This window comes from Asparagus officinalis, chromosome 4, assembly GCF_001876935.1.
Source record: "Asparagus officinalis chromosome 4, Aspof.V1, whole genome shotgun sequence".
NCBI lineage: Eukaryota > Viridiplantae > Streptophyta > Magnoliopsida > Asparagales > Asparagaceae > Asparagus > Asparagus officinalis.
Genome location: NC_033797.1, coordinates 35,786,634 through 35,811,336, shown reverse-complemented (window position 1 = coordinate 35,811,336; position 24,703 = coordinate 35,786,634). Strand labels below are relative to the sequence as shown.

The following is a 24,703-nucleotide window of genomic DNA, read 5'->3' as shown; positions in this document are numbered from 1 at the left end:
TCCAACTTATTAGTAAAATTCTATGCAGTTGTTTTAATTTATATGGTGACGATAATTTTTAAGCTATAATATTTTTTAAATTTTTATTTCTTAACTGAATATTTTTAATCAATTCTATTGCTTTTGTTTACGAGTATCAACTTAGTCTGTCTTTAGATGCTAAAAAGGGATAGTAAACCCCAAATATATATATATATATATATATATATTAATGAAAAAATATCTAATAATTACACTTTTTTGCCAAGTTTTAAAATTTCAACCATTTTTTTGGTATTTTTTTTGTTTTAAGTTTTTAGACGTTGGGATAGTATTTATAATTTTAAAATTTTAGGTTATTTTGTGTAATTTTAAAAGATTTAGATTTTTTTTGTAATACTTTATGTATTATAGTACGTTAGCTATGTATAATTTCTTTATCTTTACAAACTAATACCCTAAAATGATGTTTTAAATATTTTATTAATATATTTTTTTAAAATGTTAAGCTATAGATAGTTCACGTAGGATTAGGATAGGATATAATTATGATTACGTATAATTTTTTATTTTGACAAACTAATACCATAAAAATATGTTTTACATATTTTATTAATATAATTTTTTAAATTGTTAAGCTATAGATAGTTCACGTAGGATTAAGATAAGATATAATTATGATTAGGATAGATTAAGATATAAATGAAATATTTAAAATAGTGAAGGATAATATTAACTATAGAAAGATTTTTCTAAACTCGTGCTTTTAAAGGGAGTATGATATGATATATATATATATAATTCCAAAAGAATGGAAGGACGTATGTGCTAAACCCCCTCATATTGAAACATAGAAGAAGCCACCTCCTCACACAAAATGAAAGGGTGTAGTTGGTCTCTATTTCTCTTCCTCATAATTAAACGAAAAATAAGGAACATTGCATCGGTGGTGAAGAAAGAGCGGTGGAATTTAATTCCTATATATTCTCCCATTTCGGAGGTTTATTATTACGTTGTCATACGCCCTTCATTCTCTCTGTTCCTATTCCCCAGCACGAGAATAACCTCTCCTCTTATATTCTCAACAGAAAGCGGATCTCGTATCGTCGTCAACCCCAATTACAAAAACCTCCGTCGGTCTCAGATCAACGACAATACCAACTCCAATCATGCCCATCGACGGGTATCTCATTCTGCTCTTGTTGATTATTTTTTCCATTATTTTCCCCATTTGATCTGTAGTTGGTTATTATTGATGGAAATACTACTATTGCTGATGACCCAACAGACGTAAATGAGAGGAGAAGCTGCAGAGGATTACAATTTAATTGAATGATAAGACGTGTTTCTTGATGTTTGTGTGGACCCTCATGGTTTTCTATTATTTCCTTTTCTCACAATTTTTTTTCCCCATCCAGCTCTGCCACATTGTTAATATTGTTGCGTTTAGTCGCCGCAGCTGTTATTTCGTTTGCATAAAAATTCTGTCGTTTTGCGGGTCTCTCTGCCTAAATTGTTGCCGAATGATTAATGGTTATTGGTTAACATGAATTTATGATTAACTATGAGAATGGGTATTTGAATTGTGCTAATTAGCCTTATTGGACACTTCAATTCTTTGTTGCTACAACGGGGATATTGTTTTTCATAGCTTAATATTCTCTTACATATTCAAATGTATAGTATATAGATGCATGACAGGTTGATCCGAATTTATCGAGGAGAGATTTCCTTCACCAATCTGTTATAAATTGAATGCTAAATTGAAGGAAAACAATGACGAGATGGAAATGTTTAGGCTTTTTATCTTAATTTTATCACAATACCTCAGACTTTTCATGAATTCGAGTCAAGCCTCCATCTTATACTTATCTTGTTTCTGCCATTGCGAACTTCGATTAATAGGGTTTCTAGGATTATGAGCTTCTTACAATCTCTAATTTGCGTCATTAGCTGACCTGGAAGATAGTTTGTTTACGAGATAAACTCTCTTGTGCTTGAAAGCTGTTTCAAAAATTATCAAGGGATTTTGACTCGTGTTCCTATTTCAAATCTCCGTCAAGAAAGCTTTTGAATTTCCAGATATCATGAAGAAGGTTTCTAATAGAACACTGCTGTTTAAGAGTAGTAGATTAAGCTCAATCCAGAATTTCTGTTGCATTAGCATTTTTAAGATATTTTTAGCTTGCAGGTTTCCTGATGTGCTGCAGTATAAAGAATGCTCACAAATTTTAAGAGCTTTTAACAAAAAGCCTTACAGTAGAATTACTTGTCCTACAACCAATCTTGCTCCATACTTGTGTATATCACAGTCATTTTTCTATTTTTACCAAACTAACGACGACTGGATTTTTACAGCAAAAGTTCTTTATCTCGACTTGCTCCTTTGGAAGCTATATTGTTTGATATTGATGGAACTCTGTGTGATTCAGATCCTTTTCATTACGAAGCGTTTCGTGAAATGCTTCTTGAGGTCCATACTCTCCAACTATCTTTATGCACTTTCTGCTCTCTATGGCAAGAGGACAATTATCAACTTTGATTGGTAACAATGCATTGTAAATTTTGACAGATGGGATATAACAATGGAGTTCCCATAACCGAGGAATTCTTTGCTGAGAAAATTAGCGGAAAGCATAATGATGATATTGGTCACTTCCTATTTCCCGACTGGGAGCATGAAAGGGCCATGAAATGGATGGAAGACAAGGAAGTTACATTCCGAAGGTAACAAAAGAAAGAAAAAGGGAAAAATATTATCCTTAATTTTTGCTTCCTGCATCAGATAATTCAAGTATCCATTAAGGTCATTGCTTACAGTCGCCAAAGACTTCTAGTTTATTGCTTAAGGCCTATCATCTATTTTATACATTATTTGATATCTGAGATTAGGGTAAAAATTACAAAAATATTGCTAGAGATTTGTATGCTGTACAGAAAATCATCCTAAACTTTCAAAAGTAACCGCTTGATCCCTCCATTTCATTTTCCATGAAATTAGCTTGGATGTGAAAATATGGTCATAGTTGAAAATGAGGGCTCGAACAATTGATGATTGTTTGATTAGTTGTAAATGAGGGGACTAAAGGTACCACTTTCAAAACCTTACATAGAGTTTCCCCCCTCCTACGATCCATAAGGGGTAGCATTTATTCTGAGAAGTGGATTTTGCAGGCTAGCTGCTGAGAAATTGCAACCAGTAGATGGTCTTCAGAAGCTATGTAAATGGGTCAAGGACCAAGGACTGAAGCATGCAGCTGTGACCAACGCTCCAAGGGTCAACGCCGAGTTCATGCTCACGAAACTGGGACTCGATAAATTCTTTCACGTCCTTGTTGTTGGGAGTGAATGTGAGAGAGCCAAACCATTTCCTGAGCCCTACATGAAGGCACTTGAAGTTCTCAAGGCATCCCCAGAGCACACCTTTGTCTTTGAGGTTTGTCTTGTGAATCATTTTCTATTTTGTATGCATTCTTATTTCTTATTAAATACAGTTATATTATACCTCTCGGTATGAAGATAATATCATGAAAGCATTTTGTGCTCAAACAGTTCTTGTACTCCTTCTGGGTTTGCATTTTCATTAGGAATATAGGTTAAGGCCCTCATTTCTCAAAACTGTTAATTGTTGCATATACAACCCCTGTACCTTAGTGTTATAAGCCACTTCCACTTAAACTTTTTTTTAAAGAATTTGCACACCCTGAACCTCATAGAGGTACTTTTCTGTCCCCAATTACGAGGGCAATTTAAACTTTTTCTAGTTAAACTGAGGACAAAGGTTATTTATCATCATTATCATGTAATTCTTGTATAATATCTCAACCTAACTTGGGAATAATCGCGTCTAGAATTAACATAGCGTGTATCTATAATTAACCCAAAACATAGTTGTCTTAACATTTGTGTTCGATTTTTCAAGGATTCTGTTTCTGGGATAAAGGCTGGTGTTGCAGCTGGGATGCCTGTAATTGGTATTACGACGAGAAATCCAGGACAGTCACTGTTAGATGCTGGTGCTACCTTCATTATTAAAGATTATGAAGACCCCAAGCTTTGGAAGGCATTGAAAGAACTAGAAAAGAAAGAAACATTGATTATGACTCCTTCTGAGGGAAATGGAGATTATTAGTTGCTATTGTTAACAATTTAGAGGTCATTGCATTTCTTATACTAGTTAAAGAGTATTTTTGGATTATATATTTATATTGTAACACTGAAATAATATTCTATGACTGATGACGACGACTATATCTTCGCACGTTTTTTTTTTCTGATTGAACTATAGAAATTTTCAGTGTCGATTCATTACTTTTATGCTCATGTGTGGTTATGTTTATGTGCGTGCATGCACATGAATCGGCTCATCTACTGGGAGTTCAACCTAGAACAAGGACACTTCAAATATGAAGCCATGCCATATCTGATACATAACAGACACATGCTAAATGCACGTACTGGGCACAGTGTCCTGTATTTGCTGTGCATTTTTCAGAACTTTGTTATTTCTGTGTTTGTGTAATACAGGTTTCGAGAATGAAAGCAAACAAGCATTAGAGATTGATGCTTTGCGAAGAATGTGGCATGATATTTTGCGACCGATGCAGCGAAAGTGGCAATCATTGGCTATGCATCAGCCAGTAGAAGTGTGCTTGGCCTTGAGCTTTTTGAGGGGAATAAGGGTGAATGGAAGTTAGGGGAACCATTAACCTTGTTTGGGAACATTTAGGAGGTGAAGTTATTCACTCTAGTTCCCCTTGGTTCACGTCCTAATAGTATAAAATTTGTTACCCCCCAAATTGGGGTGTAACCAAGGGGAAGGGAACTCCCTTCCCTTCCCTTCCATTCTCTCACCTAGTTTCCCTTAACTTCCCTTAACCCCATTGAAATCCAAACACACTCTTAGTTTCTGGCATGTGTTTTTTCTAGTAACCGGGCCAAGATGCCCAAGGAGTTTATTAACTAGATATAAAAATATTCATAATACATAAGATGCATGAAGAGGAAAGGGAGGAGGAGTTCAATAGGTTTAAAGGAGAATTAGAGAACGAAAAATACTAATCACTTATATAAAATCAAGAGTGTCACTGCAAATCAGGTCCAATACAATGTGATTGGAAACGGCTATAACATACTTGACATGACAAATCATCATCAAATAGCTTGCCTAATAGTAAGCTTTTGCTTGAACTATTAGATTTCGCTGCAAGGCCTGAAACTAGCCGGTGACAAATGCTCGCAACTCTCTTCCGTCTTTAAAGTAAATTGTTATTAAACTGCAGCATTTTTACTAATAAATATAAATATTTAGGTATAATATTATAATTAATTTACACAAAATTAGTACAAACACTTTCCCCAACTGTATACCGAATTATCAAATGTATTACCAAATGAATTTGAATAAAAAAAATAACATCGTACTATAGACAAGTAAAGTGATCCAGTGAGAAACGTTCAGTCACAGGATGAAATAAACGTAAATACCCTGAAATGACACCAGTGAAGCATGAATTTGCCCCACATCAAAAAAATAATTAAGCATCGAGACAAGGAATAAATGCATGGTACAGATACAGAACACGAACTAAAAATTGCCTAACATCTCCAGAATCACTACATTTTATACATGATGAGGCTGAAGAAGTCATCATTTTGCCCAGGCTACGGAGTCAATTTCATCCCTCGCAGACTTATACAATTCAAGTCTCTTAGCCAATTGCTGTCTACGCTCCATCAGTGAGGGATCCTCGTCCAACAACTGCGACAGCTGCTTTGCCTGCATAAAAGAAAAGGTGTTCCACTCACTAAACAGAAACAGTTCAACATGAACATACATAAGATACAAATGTTCAGGACAAAGCACCTCCTTTCTTCCCAGTAGCACATAGAAATGATTGAGCAAATTACGTTTAGCTTCTCGAACTTGACAGTGAACCACTGCCTTTGGTATGGAAAGTCTCAGTGTTTCAGAGACCATCCCTATATAACGCGACACATTTGAACCGATCCTTCTAAATTGTCCCTCAGAATACCTGTCCGCAGCTGAGTTAGCTGCAGGATTCCATCCCTTCTCCACTTCTTGCGGAAGCTTCCGGAAAAATTCTACAGTTAAATATGCCGACTCCATTTCAACCAAACGCAATGTTGTCTTCTTACTCTCGTCTCGAAAATTCTCCAAGGCCTGATACGAGGCTGCTGCCAGTTCAGCTTGTAGTGTTGGAAATCTTTTCAACTCCTGAACAATAATTCCTGTGAGTTAATATTTACATAAACGGGTTATTTGCACTTAAAATACCCCCAGAGTTAACACCATTTTGAACCTTGATACCCTAAACTTCCATTTTTTCCCCAGATAGACACCAAAAGTTCCTAAAAATTTAACTTTGATACCCTGTTAAGTCATTTCAGGGTATCAAAGTCAAATGTCTATGAATTTTGTGGTATTCTTTCAGCAAAATAAAACTTTGGCTATCAAACTTAAAAATGGTGTAAACGTTGGGTGTATGTTAGTGTAAATACCCCCTCACATAAACTACTAAATGCTTTATCTGATCTCTACGAATCTTCATAAGTTTTCACCTGTGTCTCGCCTATCGATTTTCTAACCAGCTCTTTTAATACAAAGTGAACCTGCAATACAAAAAAATATCAGGAAGACTCATGATTTAATGCAAGAACGTAGAATTGAGAAAGATGGAACAGTAAAGGATTAATAGGAAAAGATAAATTACTGCGTCCACTGAAGCTTCAGCAGGGCCCTTGAAAAAATCAAGGGAACTTTCAATTAAGCGGCGGTAACCATGCTCAGGGGCAATCAGGTGGGGCTGATAACCGTCTGCTTCTGAGACCACTTTTCTCACGTTTTGAAGGGAGAGGTGACGATCAAATGGAAGTTTCCTCAATGCAGCAGGTAATTGATTATCAAAAACTCCATATATACGATCACCGCCAGGTCGTCTGTCATTATTGATCAATTTCAGATAAAATGGATATGCATGATTCAATGTTATCTTAAAATCTAAACTTAGCATGCCCGTCACTAAGGAGTATTGGAGCTTAACGAATATAACGAATGCATTAGTGGCATCCAGAACAATCAAATCCTTTAAAAGTACCTATAACTTTCATACTAAAAAAGCCATAAGAAGATTTGCTTGAGGAATTGGAGCTTATCTGCCAAATTTGGTCATATCCTGTGGTAATGTTTAGATTATGTTCACAACTAAATATAGCAGAAAAGATGACCCACTAAAAGTGAATGGAAGTGAATATTGTCTCATACTGGGTATAAAGAAAATTGTGTATCCTTTAGATTCTAACTACATTAGCTAGCCCATTTAATGATTTTGTAATATTACTATACAAAGAAATTTAATCTACACTTTTAAGAAGCGTCTCATATGGATCTAAATGCCCTATATGTTGAATTGGGATCCACAACCTGGAGATAATCTATATGCCAGATGTGCCATAATAGCCCATAAGTTAGTACGCACTATATAGACTGCACTATGCACTTATATTTGCAAGTGAAAAGGGTATGATAGGGAAGTTTCATTGCTCTTGGAAAAAAGAGAACAAAACTGAAATCCTTACCCTCCATCTAGGTGCTCCTTGAATATCTTATCAAAGGCACGGCAAAGTTCCAATATGGTATACAACTGAGCCTGGACGAACATTAAAAATATTTAGTTAGAATTCAACAGCCATCATCTGACCAACTTAGAAAGACGAAAATGGAAGAAACGTTTGTAGATGTCTCACCCCTGCATCAACAGCTGTAGGTCTACCAAGGTGGTCTAGTTCTGATTCAAGATCATCAATGCTTTCATTTATCAAAGATGTGATATTTGGAATCCTCGCCCTGATTACAGATTCTAGATGCTGAAAAAGTACAATCACAGTCACGTTCTCCAAAAATTATAATTCTGGGATCTTTTCAAAGAAATAAGCCATCATACTTCACCTTAGAGAGAAGTTTAGCAAGATATTCAGAACCCATTTTACTAGCTAAATGTGAATATTCAAGACTACTTGAGAAATACTCCCGTTCTCTTCGCCTGGCAGTAATCATGTCAACATTCTTATTTATATCTGCCTGAGAACGATTTACAATTCCAACCCAAGGATGTTGCAGCCTGTAAGCTCTTCCTTCGAGAACCTTAAAAACAAGCGATCAACACAGTTTAACTTCAAAATACATTTAGATGTCTGGTAAAAGGTTATAAGATGGTATCTGACTTTTCATCTCATCTGGAATCAGTAAGCTAACATCTGAGCACATGACAACAAACTTGGTAACTTACATCAAGTGCATTTGTTCCCTTATCCATTAGATCAAGTTTTGTCAATACTCCAAATGTCCTGTCCCCTAGCAAAAATTATGGGGTTGATACTTACGGTCCACTTCTCGAGCAAGTTTGATGGCATCAGATGTGGCAATATCTTGATTGGCAGAGGAAATTGCCAATATAAAGCAACTAGGCTATAAAAATAAAATAGATTAAGATAATTCGTAAATTATAAACATTCCAAATCAGAAGGAAATACATATCAAAGTTAAAACAAATCAATCAAAAAATAACCTATTGAGGATTAAGAACAGATGGATAACACTAAGTAGAACAGTGCAAGACTACAATGACATTCATTGTATAACAACAGCAAATTAGATTGTAGTAGCACTAAAAACTGGCATCCATGGACCATGGTGTTGCTAATGGATCTGAACTTTTTGCGGCACATTGAATACCTTCTCAACATATGAGCGGACCATATTCTCAATATCCTTGGCAATGTTCTCAGGCTGCCCCTCTGCAAAAATGGGTCATTCTTATAAAAGAGAACCTTCAAAGAAACAATATTTAAAAGTAATATGCAGTAATATTACCTACAGCAACCTTTGTTAGACCAGGTAGATCAATCAGTGTTAAATTGACAACTGCCAAAACAAATCAGAGCAAAAACTTATGTCAAGAAACAGAAACTTGAACCTTACAGTCCACATCAGATAATGGAGTGTAACATGCAAAGAGCATAAAAGAAACAGGTTCATAACCAAATTTATAATGCTTATGTTGATGTGGTAAACTATGCACATGACTAGTGGCAACCAAGAAAGTCATCATTGCGTATGCCAACACAAAAGCACCAATTACTTTTTTATTGGTTTATTTATCTATTGTTGGTGGGAGAGGATTGAAAAATAATGTTGGGAAATTACGCAAATTCCCCTATAACCAGATTTACAAGAAAACGAAATAAATGCGGAATAATAAGACACGCAAATTTAACGTGATTCGGCACAAAATTGCCTACGTTCATGGGCTGCTGCAGATCTTTCACTAAGGGAAGAAAATTTACAAGTGTTTTTACACTCAACTCACAAGAGAAATATCTCTAGAATTTTTCCTCACAAAATCACTCTCTGATTTTACCTCTCGTTTCAAAACTCTCAGTAGATCAGGATACACTCAGGTGATTTTTTGGATACTGATTAAGGGGGGAGGAAGGGGGCTTTTATAGCCTGCATATACCCACCCCCTCCTATTTTTCTTCCTCCCTTTTTTATTCTTGCTCCCATTTTTCTTTTCGGCGTTTTCTTTGTCAACCAAAAAAAGCCTCTACTTTTGATGGCTTGATTTTGTTGACAAAAGCAAAGGCAAACTAATCTTGACAATCTCTCACTTGAAGACTGATTTTAATTTTTCTTCATATCCCGATCTATGCAGTAACCCTTCCCGATCTTGATACTATTGTAGGCTAACTGAAGCTGAACACAGCTTTAGTTTGTCAGTAGTCACCGTCTTTGTCGGCATGTTTGTCGGATTTTAAGCTCCACTGATCTTTTCAAGTTCCAAAATTTCATCTTTCAGAAGTGACCGGATAAAATAATACCGCACCTGTATGTGCTTCGTTCTGGAATGAAAAGACGGATTCTTCGCTAGATGAATAGCACTTTGACTGTCGCAATTCGTTCTGGAATGAAAAGACGGATTCTTCGCTAGATGAATAGCACTTTGACTGTCGCAATATAAGACATTGTCTTCTTGTAGCACTTTGACTGTCGCAATATAAGACATTGTCTTCTTGTTTCTTGCCTAATTCATCCAAGAAATTTTAAAGTCAAATCTTTTCCTTGCTGGCTTTTGTAACAGCGACATATTCTGCTTCAGTTATGAAGAGAGCAACTATCTTCTGCAGTTAAGAAACCCAATTCACTACAGTGCCTCCTAGAGTATAGACATACCCTGTAGTGTTCTTTCTAATATCAATATTTCCTGCTAAATCAGCATTCACATAACCTGTTAGTATTGTATCTCAACCTTTGAAACAAAGTGTTTTACCTGTGGTGCCCCGTAGATATCTGAGGATCCATTTGACTGCTTCCTAATGTACCTTACCCGGATTATTCATGTACCTGCTAACAGCTCCTAATGCTTGAGCAATATCTGGTCCTGTACAAACCATGACATACATCAGACTTTCAATTGCTGAGGCTTACGAGACCTTCGCCGTGTGTGCACGCTTTTCCTCCGTCTTTGGTGACTGCTCTTTGGAAAGTCTGAAATGAACACCTAAAAGTGTACTCACTGATTTAGCATCTTGCATATTGAACCTGGAGAGTACTTTGTTGATGTACTCAGCTTGTGATAACATCAAAGTCCCAGACTTCGTGTCTCTCTTGATCCTCATTCCAAGAATCAGCTTTGCAGCGTCAAGATCTTTCATTGCGAACTTGTTTGATAATTTTTTATTTTAAATTTATAATCTCTTGCAGATCTGACCCTACAACGAGCATGTCATCAACGTATAACAATAAAATAATAAAGCTATTATCAAACTTCTTAAGAAAGCAACAATGATCTGATTGATATCTAGTGAAACCGTTGCTGCCTATAAAGCTGTCAAACTTCTTGTACCATTGCCTCGGAGCTTGTTTTAATCCATACAAATTCTTCTTCAAACGACATACTAGATTTTTCTTGCATGTCTTTATGAAGCCTTCTGGTTGTTTCATATAGATCTCCTCCTTCAAATCACCATGAAGAAAAGCTATTTTTACATCTAACTGCTCAAGATATAAATTTTCAAAAGTTATAATTTTTAACACCAGTCTGATTGTAGTCAGTTTTACGACCAGAGAGAAAATATCATTGTAGTCAATACCTTCCTTTTGCGGAAAGCCTTTAACAACCAATCTTGCCTTGTAGCGCTTGTTTCTATCATGCTCTTCTTTGATTCTGTAAATCCACTTGTTATGAAGAGCTTTCTTACCTAGTGGTAATTTAGCTAAGTCCCACGTCTGATTTGACATAAGCGAGTCTATCTCATCTTGTATAACAGACTCCTACTTGACTGAATCCTCCACTTATATTGCTTCATCATAACACTCCGGTTCACCATTGTCAGTCAGCAACAATTAGTACAAAGAAGACGAATAACACTGGATTGGATTAGGAATTCTGAAGGAGTGTCTCACTTCTGGCATGCTTGGTTCTTCTTAAACTACTTCAGGACTAGTCTGAACATCATTTTTAGAAATCTCCTCAAATTCAGCAAATTTTTTTGTTTCAGCTTTTGTACTAGAGCTATTTGATTCTGCAGTTGATCTGTCTTTGTACATCACATTCTCATTGAATATGACATCTCTGCTTCTGATGATCTTCTGATTTTCATAATCCCAAAACCGGTAACCAAACTCATCACCACCATAACCAACAAAAACACATTTATTAGATTTGGCATCAAGTTTATTTCTTTTAGCAGAATAGTTTATTTCTTTTAGCAGAATCTATGTACATAAGAGATACAACCAAAAACTCTTAAATGCGAAAGGTTTACCTCTTTTCTGCTCTAAGCTTCTTCCGATATTCCACCGTCCAAAGGAACCGAGGGCCTGCGGTTGATTAGGTAGGCTACAGTATTGGTAGCTTTAGCCCATAGGAACTTGAGCAAGCTGACATGTATCCTCATGCTTCTGGTACATTCATTCAAAGTTCTATTCATGTGCTCCGCTACGTCATTCTGCTGCGGTGTCATGGGAACTGTTTTCTCCATCTTGATCTTATTATTTGCGCGAAATTCTTTGAATCTACTGTCTTTGTACTCTCCTTCATTATCTGACATTAACCACTTTATCTTCAAACCAGTTTTATTTTTTACCATGGCCTTCTATTTTCTGAAGGTATCAAAGACTTCTGATTTCTTCTTCAGAAAATAGACTCACACATTCCTTGTAGAATCATCAATAAAGGTGACATAGTACAGTGAGCTTGCAAGATAGATGGAATTAGAGATGGTCCGCATACATCGGTATGAACCAGTTCTAACTTTTTTGCCTTTGGTTTCTTACCAATCTTTGCAAAACTGATTTTCTTCTATTTGCCAAAGATGCAATCCTCGCATAGACCAATGTTGCTGATAGCGGATCGCGGCACGTCGCGGCGAGGTACCGTTAAGGCTATATCGGGCTATTGCGACGAAATCGCGGCAAATAGCGCACAGTCAGATAGCGATCAAATTTAAATATATTTGAATATCCTAAATAATAAGAAAATTCATAAAAAATCTAAAAATTCAATTACTTGTAAATTTCTTGTATTATCAATAAATAACAATTAATAAGCTTGTTGTATGAATGAAACTATGAAGAAATTTAAGAAATATAGCATCATAATGTGTGATATTGTGTTTAGCCGTTTTTAACAACAAAAATCCGCTTTTAACCGCGAAAATCCGTTTTTAACTGTGAAAATCCGTTTTTAACCGCGAAAACCCGCTAAAATCCGCTTTTACGCGCTATTCGAATGAATAGAGGATTTTTCCACTTAAGCCAGCCGCGAAACCCCTACGCGTAGCGCTGAAGGACCGCGACCGCTATTCGCGCCGCTATAGCCCCGCTATTGGCCGCTATTTACAACACTGGCATAGACTGACATCTACATTCTTCAGATCCGACAGCTTCTCTTTCGACAGAAGTGTCTTCATCCTTTTCTCGCTCATATGATTAAGTCTTTGGTGCTATAGGTTTGATTTTTTATCTGCATATGTTACTGTAATAATATTCTCTAAGTTAGAGGTTACATAAAAAATACCATTTTTCTTACCTCGAGCAATGACGAGTGCTCCTTTGGTAATCTTCCATTTATGACCTGAGAAGGTTGTACAGTAACCCTCTCCATCAAGCTGTCCCATAGAAATCAAATTCCTTTTAAGGCCAAGAATATGTCTCACTCTTTACAGCTTCCATGTGGTCTGATTTGGCAATTTTAATTGAATGTCTCCCTTGCCAACGATCTTAAGGTTTCATCATCTGCTAGATGTACCTTTTTAAAATTACCGCTGGCGTAGTTCTCCATGATTTCTCGGTATGGGGTGACATGGAAGGATACTCCTGAATTAAGAATCCATGATTTAATTAGACTGTTAACGCTTAGAATCATAGCATCACCTCCTTCCTCGGTCACATTGGCAGACTCCTGTGCGTCGGTATTTTTCTTCGGTGCCCAGTACTCCCTCTTGAAATGATCCTTCTTGCCATAATTATAGCAGTTAAAATCTATCTTTCCCAATCTAGATTTGCTCATTCTAGATTTTGATCTGTCGCGATTTGAACTACTTTCTGAAGTTCTCCCCTTAGACTCCGTATGTAAAACTGAAGAGGTTGATGCTTCACTCGATTCTCTCCGCCGAATTTCTTCACTAAAAACCAGATCACGAACATCATCAAGTTTTAACTTATTGCTTTCCGACGAGCTACTCACAGCTATGACAGCAACATTTCAACTTTCTGGTAGAGAAGATAAAAGTATCAATGTTTGTACTTCTTTATCAAACTCAATTCCAACTGAACTCAGACTGTATTGAGTTCATTAAGATATTGAGCTACCGATGCGCCTTCTGTCATCCGCAAATTGAATAGCCGCCTCATCAAGTGAACTTTGTTTGAGACAGAGGGCTTCTCATACATGCTGCAGAGAGCCGCCATAAGACCCGCCGTGATCTTTTCCTTTGCTATGTTGAAAGCAACGTTGCGGGATAGCGTCAATCGGATAACTCCAAGGGCTTGTCTATCAAGAAGAGCCCACTCTTCATCCTTCATGTCATCTGGCTTACTTCCTGAGAGAGGTTGATACAGCTTCTTCTGGTACAGATAATTTTTGATCTGCATCTTTCAAAAGCCGAAGTCCGCACAATCAAACTTTTTAATTTTTACCTTCTCTTCGTCAGCAATCATCGCTCCCACTCGAACCTGGCACCCTCTGGATCGTTTCTGACTATTTCTGTAAACCACCGTGTATTAAGACACATTTGCTGACAAATCGGTACCACCGACAAAGTTTCACTATTCACAAAATTTACTTTTCACGTGAATAGTGACCTTGCAGAAAATTGACAGAAATCACAACCAGAGCTCTGATACCAGTTATTGTGAAATTACGCAAATTCCCTTATAATCAGATTTATAAGAAAGCAAAATAAATACGGAATAATAAGACACGCAAATTTAACGTGGTTCAAATTTAACGTGGTTCGGTACAAATTTGCCTACGTCCACGGACTGCTGTAAATCTTTCACTAAGGAGAGAAAATTTAAGTGTTTTTACACTCAACTCACAAGAGAAATATCTCTAAAAAATTTTCTCATAAAACCACTCTCTAATTTTGCCTCTCTTTTCAAAACACTCAGTAGATCAGGATACACTCAGCTAATTTTTTTGGATATTGATTAAGGGGGGGAAGGGGGCTTTTATAGCCTGCGTATAACCCCCCCCCCCCCCCCCTCCTTTTTTCTTCCTTCCCTTTTTGATTCTTGCTCCCATTTTTTCTTTCGGTGTTTTCTTTGTTAACAAAAAACAGCCCCTGCTTTCGGTGGCTTGATTTTGTTGACAAAAAAGCAAAGGCAGCCAATCTTGACAAATAAGTCACTAAACGCTATACGATAATATTAGATCTTGATGATTTCTATAAATAGATTTTGTTTATTAATATACACGCAGAATATATTTTCTATATAAGAGACTTCACATACATATGGTTACAGTTTTGAAAAATGAACATATGCGTATGCACTGACTGCCAAACAAGCTACAATCTATAATTGTTATGCCCATTCACAAGTGTATTTGCTTGTCCGTGTTCACGAAATGAGCATTTATTTGTGACAAAACTAATCTTCTTTCAATCATATAGTGCATATCGATATACTCACAAAGAGTGCCACCATTAAGTTTATATTTAAGTATAAATGTAATAAGACTGAAAAATATCAACGATATCAAATATTTTAATTTGAGCAGATGCCTTAAAAGTTCCAGAAAAAGTATATTGCTTTTTTTCCTACCAACAATATGAACTGAATAAATTCGGAGGCAAAAATGAAATGAAAAGAAAAATATAAAACACATGTTAATCACTTGTAATATTATTAATTACCCCCAGATCAAAGGACTGTGGGTTGTATGAATGTTAAGAGAAAATAAAGGAAAACAAAGGAAATGGAAGATACATATCAAGTCTTGTGAATGTAGATTAACTTTGTAGTATTACATGCCAGCACAATCAATCACTAGAGAACACACACGCACACGCACATGCAAACACGTGCGCGCGTGCACGCACAAAGAAAAGAAAACTCACAGTTCAAAAAGGAATAAGTTGAGATCTTGTTACCATTCGGTGAACAAATACTGAGATGAATGGGAATAGGTGAAATCTGCTTGCTTCTCCCTGTCATTCTATCAGTTTCATCCTGAATTTCCTTGCGAACAAGAGCTACAGTACAAGATCCAAGTGTTAAGAGGAAAAACAGAATGAAATGACCATTTAGAAGCATAAGGACTGACAAGGTAAAGTGAAACTAAAGTACCATGCATATGCTAATCACGTGCCCGCAATTTATTGTGCAAAAATCATATATGCTGGTGATATTAGCAATTTCAAATACATATAATTATATTATCAGAGGGGCATTTTATGTCGGTCATTGTTCAACAATGGTTTTATCAAGTAAAATTCACATATGTCGTATGATAAAGGAAGAAGGAACATGTTTATGAATTTTCATAGAAAAATATGCCGAGATATAAAATATATACTACTAAGTTAGAAAATAAGGTCTTAATTCATAATGCTAACACACCCAACATAGTAGCAAAGCTCATAATTTTCCAAATTGAAAGTCAAATCAAGACTAACATCGAAGTAAAATCAAATAGTATAAGCGACCAACGAGTTAGGATCTTCCATTGGTTTACCAAAATGGTCTAATGAGTTTATGTTTTTGTTGAAGTTCAGAAAAAATGGCAGAAAATAGTTTTTCAGGTTGTCCGGTCGACCGCGAGTCAGCTGCGGTCGACCGAAAACGTGCACGAAGTTTAGGATGATTTCTGGAGGTGAGGCGGTCGACCGTCACGGTCGACCGCACGGACCATGGGATCTATTTCTTTTCTGGAGTTGGGTTCGATCGACCGTGGCGATCGATCGATAATACCCTGTAGGAATTTAGTGTTCTGTCGATTGCTGGACGGTTGACCGTCTCGGTTTTGGTGGTCGACCGCCAGTCGGGCTTTGAATTGGGCTTGGTTTTCTAACCCGTTTCGTTTACTGTTGGTATATAACCCTAAACCTGATTTATTAGGGTTAAGTAAGGACGATTTGAGCAGTCTTTGAGTGAGGATTGTTGCATCCTTTGAGGTAGAATTTGTGAGAGATTTTTAGAGCTTTATTTGAGGGTTTTTGGTGAGATTTATAAACCCTATTTGTATTCTCTTTATCTTTAATAATAAAAACTCCACCTACTTGTCCCGTGAACGTAGGCAACTTACCGAACCACGTAAAATTTATTTGTCTTGCTGTGGTTTGTGTTTGTTCGTTTTGTTGTGGTCTATCTCGTTCTTGTTCATGCACTATTTGGCTTTCGAGTTCTGCCGCGCACAACAAGTGGTATTAGAGGTACATGTTTGGCTTGGGGCTTGTTTGAAGGATTCTTTGTGAAATTCTTATTTGAAGAGTTAGATCTATAATATGGGAGAAGCAAGCACACCGGGGTCGTCTCTTATAAAGGCAATACAGAGTATGAGCATCAATAATACAAAGATTGATGTTCCGAAATTCGATGGCAAGATTAATTTTGGTTTGTGGAGGTGCCAGGTGATGGATACGTTGAATGCACAAAATTTAGAGAAGACTCTTGAGTTACAAGAGAAACCTGAAGACATGGAGGACAAAGTTTTAAAAAAGATAAACAGTAGGGCTTATAGAGTTATTCGGTCATGCTTGACGTCGGATCTTATTTATGATGTGATAAACGAGACATCGGCGAAGAGATTATGGGAAACGCTCAATAAAAAGTATCTTACGAAGAGCATTAAGAATCGACTTTACTTAAAAAAGAGGTTTTACCAGTTCAAGATTAAGAGGGGAGTTTTCATTAGGGAGCATGTAAATAACTTCACTAAGATACTTTCAGATATGACCAATGTGGACATCATGATTGAGGATGAAGACAAGGCGATGCTACTTTTGTGCTCGTTGTCAGAGGATGATAACGTTCGTTCTCACTATGATCAATGGAAGAACTATTGTTAGTTATAAGGAGGAGATCTCAGCATTGGTGAATTATAAGTTAAGGAAGAGTGATGACGAACCCTCCGAAAAGGTATCAGAAGATGCATCAACAGTTCGAGATCGTAGTCCAAACAGTCGCCAGTTTAACCGCTCAAAATCAAAGAATAAAGGTGACCATAATAGTGTTGGTAGAAATCAATGTGTCTTTTGTAAAGAAGAGGAATATTAGAAGAACGAGTGCCCAAAGTTGAAGGACAAAGCCGGAAAGAACAAGGAAAAAGTTGTACAGGTTTCAGAGGTGAATGTTGCTAAAGCTGTTAGCGACCATTCAGATTCGGATTCTTCAGGCTATTCATGTCCTACACTATCGTCAGTTTGCTATGTCGACTCTACGGAGTGGATGTTGAATTCGAGAGCTATATTTTATATTTGTCCTAGGAGGTATTGGTTCTCAGCTTTGAGGAGCTGGAAAGAAATGATATCGTGCTTATGGGTAATGATCACGTATGTCTTATTGATGAAATTGGTACAGTCCGGATCAGGATGCATGACGAGATGACCAGTGAGTTGAAAGAAATGAGGTTCGTGTCGTAGTTGACGAAGAACATTATTTTTCTTGGTACTTTGGAGGAAGCAGGTTATCGGGTGATCTTAGAGGATGCTACTATGAAGGTCATGAAGGATTCTATGATGGTGATGCGAGGTGATAGGGAAAACAATCTATATTATTTAAAGGGCAAGACAGTTACAGAGGGTCTGACAGTTTCTATCACTACAAAGGAGGACACTACCAGCTTATGGCACATGCGTTTAGGACATACTGGTGATAAGTCCCTACAGACATTAGCGAAACAGTGGCTATTGAAAGGTGCGAAAACCTGTAAGATGGAGCTGTGAGCATTGTGTACTTGGGAAGAAGAATAGAATGAAGTTTGGCACCGCTATTCACAATACCCAATGTATATTAGATTATATTCACACAGATGTTTTGGACCTTTTCAAGCACACATCACTTGGTGGGGTCAACTATTTTATCACTTTTATTGATGACTATTCCAGAAGAAATTAGGTATATACAATAAAGCATAAACATGAGGTCCTGGATATTTTTGTGGAGTGGAAGAAAAAAGTAAAGCAGCAGACAGGTAGAAATGTGAAGACTCTTCGTTCAGATAACGGTGGAGAGTATAAGAGTGATCCATTTTTATAGTTTTATCGGGATCACGGCATTAGGCGATACTTCACAGTTCGAGACACACCGTAACAGAACGGGATGGCTGAGAGATTGAACTGTACCTTGCTGGAGAAGGTACGATGTATGATGACACAGAGTTGATTGCCTAGATCCTTTTGGGCCGAGACGTTAGTTTATGCAAACCATCTCGTTAATAGGTTACCGTGCACTATGATACAGGAAAAGACTCCTATGGAGTGATAGTCTGGTTTGGCGACTAGTGACTATGAGTCGCTTCGGATATTCGGGTGTCTTGCTTATTATCATGTTAATGATGAAAAATTAAATCCGAGGACGAGGAAAGCTGTCTTTATGAGATTTAGAGAATGTGTTAAAGACTTTAAGTTATGGGATCTACAGGATAAGAAGATAGTCATTAGCAGAGATGTCACATTTGATAAGGCATACATGATGAGGTCTTAAGTTCCTCAGCAGGTGGAGGAAGACCAAAGTAGTGAGATATCGCAGCAGGTGGAAGATGATGTGACTTCACCCACTCCAGATAATATTGTATCCATTGAGGCTTCTACAGAGGTGATACTGGGAGGAGATGGGATGACAGCCGAGCATATAGATGATACAATGGTTGATGAGACTTAGAAACATGGTCATGTTCAAGAGTCCATTGTAGTAAATAGACCTAGAAGGGTGATTCGCCGGCCAGCTAGATACAATGATGTTATGGTTGCATATGCTTTATCAGTGGAAATCGTTGATGATATGGTTCTTTTTATATTCAGGGAGGCAAAATCTAGCTCTGATTCGATTAAATGGAGGGAAGCTATGGAGGAGATACGATCTCTTCAGAAAAACAACACTTGAGAACTTACAAAGCTACCTAAGGGAAAAAAAGCTATTGGTTGTAAATGGGTATATGCGAAAAAAGAGGGATCTTCTATTAGGGACATTAGATACAAAACCAGATTGGTTGCGAAAGGATATGCACAGCTTGAGGACATTGATTACAACGAGGTATTTTCACCCGTTGTGAAACATTCGACGATTCGGATTTTATTAGCATTGGTGGCACAGTTGGATTTGGATTTGATCCAAATGGATGTTAAGACAGTCTTTTTACATGAAGATTTAGATGAGAAGATCTACATGACCCAACCATTGGGATTCAAAACTGTAAGAAATAAAGATTTGGTATGCAAGCTGAAAAAGTTTCTTTATGATTTGAAGCAATCGCCGCAACAATGATACAAGAGATTCTACAGCTTCATGATTGGTCATGGATACACAATGAGCTTATATGATCCATGTGTTTACATGCACAAGCTACAGGATGGTGAGTATATTTATTTATTATTATATGTTAATGATATGCTCATTGCTTCTAGGAATTCTTTGGCTATTCGAAAGTTAAAAAATGAGCTGTCATCCGAGTTTGAAATGAAGAATTTTGGAGAAGCTAAGAAAATATTGGGTATGGAGATCGAGAGAGACAGGGTGAATGGGAGATTGAAGCTTACACAAAGGAGTTATTTGCAGAAGATGTTAAAAAAGTTCAGCTTTGATGGCAATACAAAGGTTGTGAGTACTCTATTGGCTCCCCACTTCAAACTTTCAGCTTTGATGTCACTTGTTTCGGTTGATGACAGAGATTATATGTTAAAGGTTTCATACGCCAGTACGGTGGATAGCTTGATGTATGCAATTATGTGTACGAGGTCAGATTTATCACAGACCGTGAGCATGGTATCGAGGTACATGTAGAACCCTGAGAAGGGTCATTGGGAGTCTGTAAAGTGGATTCTACAGTATATTAAAGGCACCGTGGATGTTTGTTTGATTTTTTAGAAGAATGAGAAGACATGGCAGGATTGTATTGGCTACGTAGATTCAAATTATGCGGGGGATCTTGACAAGCATCGATATACTTTAGGATATGTGTTTATATTGGCAGGAGCACCAGTATGTTGGAGATGTACACTTCAGTCTACAGTGACGCTCTCTACTACAGAGGCAGAGTATATGGCGGTGACTAAAGCTGTTAAGGAGGCTTTGTGGTTGATGGATTGTTGGAGGACTTGGGGATTGCACAGGAGACCATTCGGGTATATTGTGATAACATATCGGCTATCTATTTGGTAAAAAACCAGGTTTATCATGCACACACGAAACATATTAATGTCAGATTCTACTTTGTTCGTGATGTTTTAGATGATGATGATGTCATATTGGAGAAGATCCACACGAAGGATAACCCTGCGGATATGTTGACTAAAGTTGATTCAGATGTGAAATTTGGTCATTGTTTGAAGCTATTGAACATTCTTTAATATTGAGGGCATTTAGAGGTCATTTGGGTGAACTACATTTGGCTTGATTCCTTAGGTAAGAGGATACGTAGGCAGTCTTTTCGACACAGCCGGTTAGATTTGTTGATTTTGACGGGTGGGAGATTGTTTGAGCTCTCGTTTGGGTTCCCGGCTTGTTGTGGATTGAGTCCGTTATCGTGGATTTATTTCACTTCGTACTGGACGTAACAAGTGGGATATTTGAATGTTTTAGTGTCAGCTCAGTTTTGGGAGAAACTTCACCAAGGTGGAGATTTGTTGAAGTTCAGAAAAATGGCAGAAAATAGTTTTTCAGGTTGATTTCTGGAGATGAGGCGATCGACCGTCGCGATCGACCGCCATGGTCAACCGCACGAACCCTGTAATCTATTTCTTCTATGGAGTTGGGTTCGGTCGACTGTGACGGTCGACCGGTAATACCCTGTAGGAATTTAGTATTCTGTCGATTGCTGGGCGGTCGGCCACGTTGGTTTTGGTGGTCGACCGCCAGTCAGGCTTTGAGTTGGGCTTGGTTTTCTGACCCATTTCGTTTATTGTTAGTACATAACCTTAAACCTGATTTATTAGGGTTAAGTAAGGACGATTTGAGCAGTCTTTGAGAAAGCATTGTTGCATCATTTAAGAGAGAATTTGTGAGAGATTTTGAGAGCTTTGTTTGAGGGTTTTTAGTGAGATTTGTAAACCCTATTTGTATTCTCTTTATCTCTAACAGTAAAAACTCCCCCTTCCTTACCCCGTGGACGTAGTCAACTGGCCGAACCACGTAAAATTCGTTTGTCTTGCCGTGGTTTGTATTTGTTTGGTTGTGGTCTATTTCGTTCTTGTTTGTGCCCTATTTGACCTTCAAGTTCCGCTGCGCACAACAGTTTCTTTTTGGGATATGTATTATTGGGTATAAAATGTTAATAACATAAATAAGTGTTGTTATGCTTGCATGTATCCTGTGCAAAGTACCCTCGTCCAGGGCGCTTGCGAGGCGCAAAAAGGTGTTGCTACATCAGATGCAGGACGCTTCGTTCTTGTTTGTGCCCTATTTGACCTTCAAGTTCCGCTGCGCACAACAGTTTCTTTTTGGGATATGTATTATTGGGTATAAAATGTTAATAACATAATTAAGTGTTGTTATGCTTGCATGTATCCTGTGCAAAGTACCCTCGTCCAGGGCGCTTGCGAGGCGCAAAAAGGTGCTGCTACATCAGATGCAGGACGCTTCGCCACCTCCCTGCATCGCGAAGACACGTGCGCGTTTGATAATACTGCGAGCTTATGCTTGAGATCCACCCAAAATCCAACCAAATCGTACAGAACTAGGACAAGAGACACAAAAACATTTGCACACAAATTCAATTAATGAAGTGTAAAACCAAAACTGTGTCTGTTTTTGGTTGCACAGAGTAGAAGCATAGGGATGTTCGAGTATGAACTAGAACAAAGTGAGAAGTAAATAGTTGACACCATCCATTGTCCTCCAAAATCAAATTCTGTATATCAATACATTGCCAATTCATTTCCTCTAAAATTTCAAGATAAACAGCATTTGTACCTTAAATAAACGAACCAGAGAAAAATATTACCAAAGAAAAAACTCACAAAAATCAGTGAATTTTCTCTTCGGCATGTGAAGGAACTCTGCATACTCTGTTTGACCCTGCTCCGTCTTGTGAAGCTGCAGCACCAACGGCCTCCTCGTCACAATCCCTACAAAAAGAAGCATTTTTTTTTAAAGAAATAAATCAATAGGAACCACAAAATCACCCCAAAAAATTCAAAATTTTCACAGAGATTCTAACCAGATCCACGAGGGAGAAAATCACGCCCGACGATACTCTCCAAAACCGAAGATTTCCCAGAGCTCTGCAATCAAACCTCATCAAAAAAATTTATAGTTCAAATATAAGCCAAATTTAATAATAATAAAAAGATGAAAATGGGAAGATTAAAGAGACCTGGCCTCCGACGACGGCGACAGAAGGGAGAGCCTCCCAGAGAGTAGGAAGCGCACCATCAGCACCTCCATGGTTGCCGAGGATGGTGCAGGCTCTCTGGATCCTGTTTACGAGGCTAATCAAGCTCTCCATCATCGTCATTTTCGAAACCCTAACCCTAACTTTAGGAGAGGAGCTCGAAACGAAGAGGAGGAGGAAGAGGAGGAGAAGGATCGAGAAGTGAAGGGCGGTGGAGATGATGACTTGGGTTGGGAGTGTAGCAGTTAGAGTAGCCGTTGGAGGAGCGCTGTCTTTGTTGGACATAAGAAAAGCCCTAGCTTTTTCCACAGCGGTTACTCTTTACTGGTGAATTGAGGGTCGCACGTGCGGGGGTCAATTTCAACCGCGCTTCAAACGACTTCAAAATCGGGAGATTCAAATGCCTCCCTGTTTGCTGAGACACAGCGTGAGCGATCGCTTATTATACTTGTCTATTGGGCTCCAAATTTTATAATTTTCTTTGAAATAAAAATTTCAAAGCTTTCTTAGTTTTCTTTTTCTTTTTTTTTTTTTTGTATTGGAGAGAACTGCGAACGGAATGTTTGATTTCTGTGAAATTCTAAATTATTTTGTTTATTTTCCAAGGAAAAATTTAGAGATTTTGGAGATCGAGATTTGAGGGCTTGTTTGGATTGAGGGGAATAAGGGTGAAGGGAAGTTAAGGGGAACCATTCACCTCCATTCATCTTGTTTGGGAACATTTAGAGGGGAATAAGGGTGAAGGGAAGTTAAGGGGAACCATTCACCTCCATTCATCTTGTTTGGGAACATTTAGAAGGTGAAGTTATTCACCCTAGTTCCGGGGAACCATTCACCTCCATTCATCTTGTTTGGGAACATTTAGAAGGTGAAGTTATTCACCCTAGTTCCCCTTGGTTCACCCCCTAGTATAAAATTTGTTACTCCCAAATTGGGGTGTAACCAAGGGGAAGGGAAGGGATCCCTTCCATTCTCTCACCTAGTTTCCCTTAACTTCCCTTCATCCCCTACAAATCCAAACAGGCTCTTGGTTTCGAATTATAATAGAAGAGAAGGAGGACAAATTAAAGGGGAGAGGGAAATAGAGAGAGAAATTAAAGCTTTTTTTTTAAAGTAAACTATGTTTTGAATTGGAAAGTATGTGGGCCTTAAGAAGCAAGCCAAGGTCAGGCCTAATGCCATTAGCTCGTCAGGCCCAATGCTAATAGCTCTTCTTATTAGATGCAATCGTCATGTTTAGGCTATCTTTGGAATTTGGCAACCACAAACCTAGCCTTGGTAGATACAATCTTGACCTAAAAGTTAACTTTTAGTGCCACAATAATTGGATCAAAATTTAACCAGCTTACTTTAGTTCGAATCTCCGCTTTAAACTAGTTTTTTCTTTTTTTTTGAACCAACCCCATCTTGGACCAACTTCCAAATTTCATTTTGTAGTTCTGACACACAGCCTAAAAATTAGGCTAGTTTATCAACTATCTAAAGTTGGATCAACTTTAAACATGGTAGAGATAAAGAATATTCCTTTCGTTTTGGGAGATAATGGGATAATTTTAGGGATTCTATTTCATAGTGTTATTCATTGGGACAATGGAACAAGGATAATACGTTTTTGTGTTATTGGTTTTTTGGAACACTAGTGAGACAAT

General features: G+C 37.6%; 2 protein-coding genes across 2 annotated transcripts; one reads left to right on the top strand and one right to left on the bottom strand.

Annotated features, from left to right (window-relative positions):
- LOC109837179 (haloacid dehalogenase-like hydrolase domain-containing protein Sgpp) lies at window positions 867–4,249 on the top strand. Its single transcript, XM_020405309.1, has 6 exons — window positions 867–979; window positions 1,068–1,162; window positions 2,338–2,452; window positions 2,552–2,706; window positions 3,154–3,415; window positions 3,902–4,249. Exons 2-6 carry the CDS (start codon window positions 1,149–1,151, stop codon window positions 4,109–4,111), a joined length of 756 nt encoding a protein of 251 aa, XP_020260898.1. The 5' UTR covers window positions 867–979; window positions 1,068–1,148; the 3' UTR covers window positions 4,112–4,249.
- On the bottom strand, window positions 5,342–23,449 carry LOC109837178 (dynamin-related protein 1E-like). The gene is made up of 13 exons (XM_020405308.1): window positions 23,037–23,449; window positions 22,881–22,944; window positions 22,681–22,788; window positions 15,658–15,759; window positions 8,873–8,923; window positions 8,735–8,796; window positions 7,949–8,143; window positions 7,747–7,866; window positions 7,579–7,649; window positions 6,714–6,939; window positions 6,562–6,612; window positions 5,846–6,217; window positions 5,342–5,758 (listed from the first exon to the last, which is right to left on the bottom strand). The coding sequence occupies exons 1-13, from the start codon at window positions 23,337–23,339 to the stop codon at window positions 5,630–5,632; spliced, it is 1,854 nt and encodes a 617-aa protein (XP_020260897.1). The 5' UTR covers window positions 23,340–23,449; the 3' UTR covers window positions 5,342–5,629.

Coding starts and splice junctions, on each gene's coding strand:
- LOC109837179 (XM_020405309.1), top strand. Junction 2,453..2,551: donor TTCGTGAAATGCTTCTTGAG/GTCCATACTCTC, acceptor AAATTTTGACAG/ATGGGATATAACAATGGAGT. Junction 3,416..3,901: donor AGCACACCTTTGTCTTTGAG/GTTTGTCTTGTG, acceptor CGATTTTTCAAG/GATTCTGTTTCTGGGATAAA.
- LOC109837178 (XM_020405308.1), bottom strand. CDS start 23,339: ATGTCCAACAAAGACAGCGCTCCTCCAACGGCTACTCTAACTGCTACA. Junction 8,797..8,872: donor TCTAACAAAGGTTGCTGTAG/GTAATATTACTG, acceptor CCATTTTTGCAG/AGGGGCAGCCTGAGAACATT. Junction 7,650..7,746: donor CTACAGCTGTTGATGCAGGG/GTGAGACATCTA, acceptor ATGTTCGTCCAG/GCTCAGTTGTATACCATATT.